The following is a 9446-nucleotide window of genomic DNA, read 5'->3' on the forward strand; positions in this document are numbered from 1 at the left end:
AGAGTGGTTTCATGTGCATTTTACCTGCCCCCTATGCCTTCTCCTTCATCATATAAACTTCCATTATCAAAAAAGCATCTGCCCTCTTCTCAGCTATGGATAATGTGGTTCTCCAACTGATGGATGACCAGTTAAGCCGAAATGATACTTTCCACAACTGTGTAGCCACCAGGATCCGAATAGTCTTGCACTGCCGGGCCACTCCATCTCCTCAGCGCTTGAATATGGTCTGGTTGCACGAGTTATCATTCTGGGATAGGTGAGGTAAACGCTCTGGCTCGTCTTTGTTTCTTTAAACCAATTACAATTACCGTGGGCTGTGCTAAGCCACAGATGCAGCGACGGTGCATCATAGGTGACGGAACGGATCTCAGGCTTCATACCTGTACTGTACACTGTGTAAGCCAGACTATGTTTTTTTTAACAAAATGCATTTGAACTCAAGGTCCACCCTGTCCTAACAGCAGGTGAGCGTGAGACTATCGCATCACATTGACACTCTCTGTCCACACTTTTATAGAATGTGTGGACAAGCTGTAAAATATGCCTCTGTGTGTTTAATGTGTTTAACAAGAAGCCAGAGCCGTCACTTCACAGAAGTCGCTGTCTCCCCAAAGCGCCAACACACTGAAATGAGAAGGTCTCGTTCTCATTTCAACTTCATGATCAGCTGTTATTCATCCAGGCATAAATGGAAACGGAGCAAAAGTTCAGCTCAAAGCGGTGCGCCCCATCGTTCTGCGCAACGATTCGTTGCTCACGGCCAGTTAGAACATTCCAATAGAAAACAATGTAATCAAAGTGATTGTATCGCTGATTCGCTTGTGTCGCCTTGCTGTTAGGATGCGGTGTTACTTTGCTTTCAACAGTCTTCTAAGGATTCTGAACATGAACTGCAGCATCTTCGGTTGGCACCCGGTCAGAGACCTTTGTTTTCAGTCCCCATCTCTCCCTTCTTTTCCTGTCATCTCCTCTCATCTGCTGCTAACTGTCAATGACAGCATAAAAGGCCTCTGAAAGTCTTCAAAGACCAGTGGATGCACTTAAAGCTCCTTAACAAGCTTGTAATAGGTTATTTTGCCAAACTGCTGTCCTCAAGGCTTTCATATTGTTGGATAATGCAGGTTTCTTATTTACACAATTTCTATAAACAACTCAATTACTCGCTAGCTTGCGAGTGTTAATGGGCCCACAGCAAAAAGTGGCAGAATGTGTCCTCTTTCAGTTGGTCTTCACCGATGGAGAGAGGCAAGACGTGATAAATCATACAACAAGGGTAAGGGTGCACACATTAAGAACGTCTCTCCTCAAAGATATTCATAGTGTTGGATTGTAATGTAGTGTAGGGATTGTGTAAAGAATAAAAAAGGTAACTCAGGGTTCACACGCTACATTCTCACCTCTACACATCTGGTCAATTGCTACATGAATATTACAGCACCCCCCCCAGTCCCAACACCAGAAAGGTGTGGCAGGAGAGGGTTTCGGACTCTGATCTAGGATCTGACAAGCACTTCATTTGAAGTAAACTGCCGCCTTGAGGCTGCAGCCACAGGCCTCTACCAGGCATCACTGAGCCAGCTGGGCAAGTGTGGCTGACATGGCACCGCTCGCTTGATTCCGGCTGTGACTGCCAACATATGAAGCATCTTGCTGTCTTCAGCCTCTTCCCTCTTCACTTTTTCACTCTTGGGCCATTTGATTCATCTTAGCGGGAATCTGCTGACAGGCTTTGTTCCAGGGTCAGTATTTACATCTCCCAGTGGTCGCCTTGACGGGACTGATGCAAAATGCTAAACCATGCTTCCATCTTCAAGAAGTTCAAGTTTATACACTAAGAAATGTGGAACTTTTATCAAAACCACAGACTTGGTGGGGCGGTGGTGGCTCAGCTGTTAGCGCAGGTGCTCCATATATAGAGGCTAAAAGTCCGCTCCGACCTACGGCCCTTTGCTGCATGTCATTCTGTGTCAGCTGTTCTGAACAATAAAGGCATAAAATGCCCCCCCCCCAAACAAAAGCAGACTTGGTGAATGTGTTATACCTATAAATGGACAAAACATTTTTTTTAGTTTTTTTGCACCAGCAGTCTCTGCTGAGAGCTGTTTCGGGTTTTGCTCAAACCTTTGTGGTGTAGTTGCACAGTGGTGCAGGAAGCTGTTCCACTAATCTGTCATTTGATTAGCTACATGTGTCAGCAAGAGCATTCTGAAACCTCCAACAGATTGTGTGCGTTGTGTCTTAAAGACATCGGCACATGCTCGGTGTGTTTAACAGCTGTGTTTGTGTGGGTTTGTGTGCGACACTTCACTGAGAAATTATATAAACTTGGTTAAAAATAGTAAATTAATACTGCAGTTCACATCTTTTGTTTACAAATTATTCTCCATATTTTAATATTGTTAACTCGTGTCAAGTATTGGGCACATTTGGAACTTTTTTCAGTATGAATTGTGATCATTTTTAAAAAGACACCTTCTGTTATGCTGTAGCTGAATGATGTGACATCAGTCTAACAACACACACACGGCTGGTTTATGTTTTACGGAGTGCACATACCTGTACGTTCGTGTGTGTTTTTTATGTAAACGTTCTGCATTGTAACTGCTGTGTCATCATATGTTGTAGGAGCGGGGATGGTGGTCGACTGGGAGCAGGAGACGGGTCTCCTCATGACGTCTGGAGATGTCCGAGTGGTCAGGATCTGGGACACGGACAGAGAGATGAAGGTCCAGGTATTGTACATCTCTGATTTTATAAAAAAGCTCAAATATGAAACTTGGTGCAAGGTTTACATTTATTATTAGCTGGTGAGAAACTGGGGCCTTGCAGGTCTGTTACTGAAGATCGTTAAGTTCATGTGTATAGTTTTTGACAAATCAATTTCAGAAAAATATTGGATTAACACTTTTTTGAGTGACTTCAGCCTGGGAATTTGGAGAATTGGTTGCATTCTGTTGGAAATGGTTGCTGTACCTTCTTCTAGTAGATGGTAGGTGGTCATTCTTAGCTAACATAATGAGACAGTACTTACATGTTTAGGTGTATTATTGATCCAAGCTGTAGTGAAAAGTGTATTTTCACAAATATAACATATAATAATGATACTAAACATGAATAAATCATGTCTGGGATCCATTTGGACTAAATGTTCTCAGTGAACAGTATGCCATTGTCTGTTTTGGTAAACTAATGGAAGTCTGTGGCAGAGCCAGTACCATTAGTGTCGTTTCCTCTTTTTTTCTGTTTTTACACATCTGATGGCCCTTGGTGAGCTAATCATTGTCTTGATGGATGGACTTCATAGAAATGGCCCAGCCTCGCCTGTGGCTGCATATTGATGCGGGGTCCAACTCAACACTCAACAGAGCACATGATTGATGATTTGAAAGAAGGTTTAATGTGAAATGAGTGTTGTATTGATGGCGGGACCTTGGTAGTTTGCTTTACAAGCCTTTAATGGGGATTTTTGTGTTTGTTTTTGTCCACCAGGACATCCCAACAGGAGCAGACAGCTGTGTGACCAGTCTGTCCTGTGATTCCCAGCGTTCGCTCATCGTGGCCGGTCTGGGTGACGGTTCTGTACGCGTATTCGACAGGAGGATGGGTCCAAATGAATGGTACAATGACCTTATATTTGTCTTATCACAGAGGTGAAAATGATTATTAATTTACAGTTTAATTCCCTCCCCCTTTTTTCTTTAACCATCTCACCATTATTGAAATGCACTAAAGAACACACACAGCAGTTTCTGTGGGCATAACTCCTCCATAGTCCTACATTATTCACCTCTCTAATCTATACTTATAATATATAGCATGCTGTAAATCTCCCTTTGGGGGTAGCCACCTCTTTTAATAGACCCTGGTGGCACCAGCTGGTTAAACATTATTTTAATTTCAGTCCCAAAGGGGGAAAACAAACCAGTTAAACCATGAAGCACCCCATAAATCTTTAAGTAAAGCTAATTTAATACTCCCCTCGGGCATGAAGCAACATCCTTCAGTAACTATGTTGCTGCTCCTGAGATAAGGACCAGTAGACAGGCACAGACAGGTCATGTTTGGGGTTTTGTGTGCCTCATGTGTGCAGCACTTTACAAATTGTCTCTTATGAACTAAAATGACTGTTAATTGTTGTAAATGAATGTGGTTTGTCTTTGGGATTTAGGGAGAGCCAATGTACTTCCTGTCACAGTCAGGATGTATATGTCCAAGTTTAATTTAGTGCATTATGGGTAGCGTATTTTCAGATACAGCTCAGTTCTAACGAGATGGAAGGATTTTTCGTTTCCAGGTCTGATGCCACCTCAGTCTCTGCAGGAGGAGAACTCATGTAGTCAGTCATGGTGCCATGATGCCACCCAGTGGTTTTTCACCTGTATTACATCTTACAGCAGAAAGAGACATGCTTTTGTATTTTCGTGCTGCTGTTTTCTTTTTACTGGAGTTTTTTTTTTCATGAACAGCGCATGCTCTGCTGCAAAGTCTGATTCATGTGAGACTCTGTACAGACTGTGACATCGAATGACCTTGCTACCACCACACTTCAGCTCCCAAAGAGCTCAGTTAATTATTATTAATTTTTATTATTATTATTATTAATTACACAGGCACGACGTAGCTCCACCGTACAGCAACAACGAAAATAAAATATGTCACTTTTAAAGCTGGTTTGCCTGTTACTCCTGCTATTTTTTTAATCAGCGCACCCAAGGCCAAATTGCATCCTAAGTTACTGTATGTTTGGTGACTTACCACACTGTTGGCAATGTCAACAATATATGGCAATCAAAAGGCCAAGTTTTTTAAACGCAGTCCAGCACAGCACTCCACCAGGGCTACATTACATCACTTCCCACAAACTTTACGGAGAGAAAATTCGGGAAAACAGCATCAGCAATCTGTTTTAACAGAATATTCTCTGATCTAGCTCAGCTAAAAACAAGGAAAGACAGAGTCTGCTAACCACAAGGCTACCGACAACTTCATCAGCATTTCACCTCTTCACCGCGCTGTCCTGTGAACTAATCACAGACACTTGCATTCATGGAGTCACTTTGGTGCATAGCTGCAGTTAATGCAGAATGAACACAGGAGAAACACTGGAATGGATATCTGGCATTAAAACAAAGATTTTTCGGGGCTGGCGGGGGTTTCCGTTGGCCCTGCTGCCAGGCCTGTACTATTATAGAGTGAACACTGAATAATACTACTTATTTTATACCTATTTATTTTGGTGTTATTGCTGTTCCTTTGTATTTCACTCACTTATTGAATGTCAAGGGATGATTTTATGATACATCCATTGGCTTTACAATTGTTGTATAACAGCTTTTTAGGCTTGGAGCATTCTGGAGCTGATGATGTTCACAGTCTCACAGCTCTGGTGTTATTTATTACATTTGCTCAACAAGTTTCTGTGTGTATGTGCAGTCGGGTGATGACCTACAGGGAACATGGAGCGTGGGTGGTCAAAGCTCATCTACAGAAGGAGACGGATGGACATATTATCAGTGTCAGGTAAGCTCTTTCTTTGTCTCTTTAGAGTCACGTGGAATATATATTTATTTATTTTTTCGCCTGAACTGACTTTGGCCTTTCGCACCAGTGTTAATGGAGACGTTCGATTCTTTGAGCCGCGGTCACCAGACTCCATCAACGTGCTGCAGACAGTGAAGGGGTTAACAGCCCTGGACATCCACCCACAGGCCAACCTCTTCGCCTGGTGAGTTTATCTGTGTAGATGCATGTTCCAGTCCCAAGAATAGCCCAACAAGTGTCTGCAATGTTTAGGTCAGATACCTTCAGTCTTCCTTACTTTGTTCCATATGTCTAAATAAGAGGAGTAGAATATCGTTCTTTAGGTATTTACTTGGAAAAACAAAACCAATTTAACTGACATCCAACCAGCTTTGCCCCAAAAGAAATCCAATGCAGTACACCCAGCGTATGATTGATGTGATGTTATGTTTCTCTCTCCCTGCTCCAGCGGGTCGATGAACCAGTTCATAGCGGTGTACAACGCTAATGGCGATGTGATCAGCAACATCAAGTATTATGACGGCTTCATGGGACAAAGGATTGGGGCCATCAGCTGTTTAGCCTTCCATCCTCACTGGGTAAACAAACACTGATATTCACTGGCCACAGCAGCATTACTCCACATTCTGTGGAGTTTGGGATAATTTGTAAATTGATGTCATGTTTTAAACATATTAAAGCAACTAATAACTACTGTATTGTTGAGGTAAAAAGTACAATATTTTATTTGGAAATGTAGACAGGAAAGAATAGAAGGTGAGCTACCTCAACATTCCAGCCTTTAAAGCACCTATATTTTTTATAAGCTAGAAAGGCACAGATAGCGCAGACCTCCACTAAAGGCCAAATGCCCTATCTCAAAATGTTACTGAAAAAATAAATAGCATACCCATCCCATGATTCAATTCTGCTCCACCCTTCTACCAAGTTTCATTAAAATCCGGCCAGTAGGTTTTCTGTAATCCGGTTGACAATTTGAAGGGGTCCCTCGTAGTGACCCAAAGAGAATCACCAGACTGTGCAGTTCCCAGCAGCTCTGCACAGCTTTTTAGCCTCTTTTAGTTTGTTCTTTTGCTTTTCTAGCTTGCAAAGGTGTTTCCATCAGCCTTGTTTTCAGCGGCAGCAAGCAGCTGTTTCCAGTGAAAAAGCTGTGCATAGCACATTTTCCACTACCTGCCCAGAGCCAAACTAAAGACAGACAAAAGCACTTGACTAATATTACCAGATGAATTACCCCCCGTGTGTGTTTCATGCGACATATTCCTTTATACTTGGCACAGGACTAATATTATGGCAACTCCTTCCATTTGGTGTAATCTGGTAGCTTATTTACAATGTCATTTTAGTCATTCTGACAAATTACAGACATGGCAAATTCACTTGGGATTAAGATCCCAAACCTCTGAAATTAACACAAATTGATAGAGGTCCACAGGTACTACTGCTGTGTGTGAATAGAGCTGGTACACATATTGGACCATTTAGCAACTAAGGAGCCAAAACAAAATGGAGCTAAAAAGACAGTGAAAAACGGACTCACAGATAGCCATAAACACAACACTAATTGCATGCTGTTGTTGCGCTTGTTTTTGATCTGTAAATATGCAGTTGCTTGCCCAGTTAGACCTGGAGGGGTCACCCCTATGTTTCCAATGTTCCCTGACCCTTATTCCCCAAAAGGGTCCTATGTTCCTCGGCCGCATAAGCCTGTGCCTCCGCTGATTTAATTTGGCAGTTTTTAGGGTTAGGGGTTATGATTCGGGTCAGGGTTAGGGGGTAGTGTTAGGGTCTCGATAAGCCTATTTGCCAGGGAATTGGACACTGAATGTGGAAAAATAGCAGACCGGGCACATAGGACCCTTTTTGGGAAAAGCGGTCACAGGTACCTCGCGACCTGGACATGCAGGTTGATCACTACAGGCCCTGGTGGTTGTTCTTTTGACTGCTCATGCAAATGTATTTAAAGGTTTGATATGAACCACCTACTGGCACAAAGTATCACAAACACATCGCTTCTCTGCTCAGGGAACTCATGTATTTTACCTTAACTCATTGCCACTGAAACGAGCATTAGCCAACTTACATTAGCAGGCTTTTAAGCTTTATTAGATTAGCACTGCATTTAATAAGGACATACTGACATGGACTGTATTCTAAATGGTATTTGCTCAACATATTGTGTTTGCTACAGCATTCCCATCATTCCACCTGTAATGAACAGAACAAGTCAAATCTTCTTTCTCTCTTTGTCTCCCTCCAGCCCCACTTGGCGGTAGGCAGCAACGACTACTACATGTCCATCTATTCAGCGGAGAAGAGGCTTAGATAACACACCATCATGTATCTCCCCACCCCACCCCACCACATATGTACATATGCAATTTAGGGCTGGACCCGAATATTCTATTTTGGGATTCGGATATTCGTTTTTTGTTTTTTTCCAAAACTGTAGAATAACAGAATCCTTCAAAAATAATGCCTTTAATTAAACCATGTCGCAGCACAGTGTTTCCATTTCAGCCCAGTGTGAGAGTCTTTACTGCGTGTTGCTGTCATTTACACTCACTTTTCTACCCTCTCCTCACGCTGTGCTGGATGCACAGCAGGGAGCTAACTTGTTGCTCTTCTCTGTCTCAGCAATGTTAGGCTGGAAAAATATGCATGCAGACTGAGATTCACCACTGTGTTCTGAGCAGAGGAAGTCCGCTATTCGCTTGATTAGTACCGAATATCCCAAGCTCAGAAAATGGTATTCGGGTCAGCCCAAATGTAATTACCACCCTGAATGTTCTAGTGATTGCTGCTGACTAAAACTGCTACGAACGACGATATAAATATATATATGTATATATATATATATATATATATATATATATACATATATATATATATGTATATATGTATATGTATATACTGTATATATATATACTGTATATATATATATACTGTATATATAGCTATATATAAATATACATAAATGTATATACTGTGTGTGTTTATATATAGATATATATATATTTACACAGCATATATATATACACATTATTATTATTATTATTCTCACTGTTTATTCATTCTCTTATTATGAAGCTAATGATTGTAAACTTGGCTGTGCTGAGGAGTGTGTATATTTAAATAGCCTATACAGAAGAATAGAGGTTCTATTTTAAAGAAGTGGTACCCACCAATCACTGGGGCTCCTCCTGGCTGCATGGCGAGCATCACTACCTGAACGAACTGTCACGCCAGCGGACCTAGAAGTGGTGCCGGGTGGGGGGGTGTGGGGTGTTCACCCAGAAGACAACACACACTGTTAAAACACAGACTGAGCCTCCGCTGGACCCTGGTGTGAATTCATTTTAATGGCTGTCTCACAGCCAGAGGACACAGAGTTTTGCTCACCACTTGCAAGACATTTGTAGGGATGGACCCAGAAATGGAGGACTGTGCTAATTCTGGCCTGACACGTCGACCTGGCAGACGTGATGAGTGTTTTATTTGTGCGTGTGTTAAAGTGGATTATAGCACAGATGTGCCCTACAGTGGGCCTTCATAGCCTTGAACTTAATTGATGCCCAAAAGAGATGCCTGCTCCCATGCCTGAACTCTCCTTCCTGCTCCCCTGCGAGCCAGACATATTCACATTTTCCATGCAAGCCCCTTTGTTTTTTCTTCGGGTGGGTTTTTTTTTGGTTTATTTGTTTTTTAAATTATCATCTCTAAAGAGGGAAAACATGTAGTGCCCCTAGGATGATGCATACCCTTATATCTAGCACAGTGAGAGGAGGACTAGATTGGTAATAGCTAAGCACCCAGTACTCCAGGGAGCCTGCGGCACATGCCCACCTGCCCTGCAAAGCAATAAAAACATGAAATGATTCAGCCTCAAGGTCCTCCCCTGA

General features: G+C 42.2%; 1 protein-coding gene across 3 annotated transcripts in view; it reads left to right on the forward strand.

Annotated features, from left to right (window-relative positions):
* The window catches only part of rptor (regulatory associated protein of MTOR, complex 1), a 204966-nt gene extending 196721 nt beyond the window's left edge, over nucleotides 1–8245 (forward strand). For all 3 annotated transcript variants that reach the window (XM_083924337.1, XM_083924336.1, XM_083924338.1), the window contains 6 exons: nucleotides 2629–2735; nucleotides 3493–3620; nucleotides 5437–5523; nucleotides 5612–5728; nucleotides 5993–6122; nucleotides 7805–8245. In XM_083924337.1, the coding sequence (XP_083780463.1) occupies nucleotides 2629–2735; nucleotides 3493–3620; nucleotides 5437–5523; nucleotides 5612–5728; nucleotides 5993–6122; nucleotides 7805–7873 (638 nt within the window). In that variant the 3' untranslated portion in view covers nucleotides 7874–8245. The remainder of the gene's footprint in view (nucleotides 1–2628; nucleotides 2736–3492; nucleotides 3621–5436; nucleotides 5524–5611; nucleotides 5729–5992; nucleotides 6123–7804) is intronic.
* The last annotated feature ends 1201 nt before the right edge of the window (nucleotides 8246–9446 follow it).

This window comes from Echiichthys vipera (genome assembly GCF_963691815.1).
Source record: "Echiichthys vipera genome assembly, chromosome: 2".
NCBI classification, from domain to species: Eukaryota; Metazoa; Chordata; class Actinopteri; order Perciformes; family Trachinidae; genus Echiichthys; species Echiichthys vipera.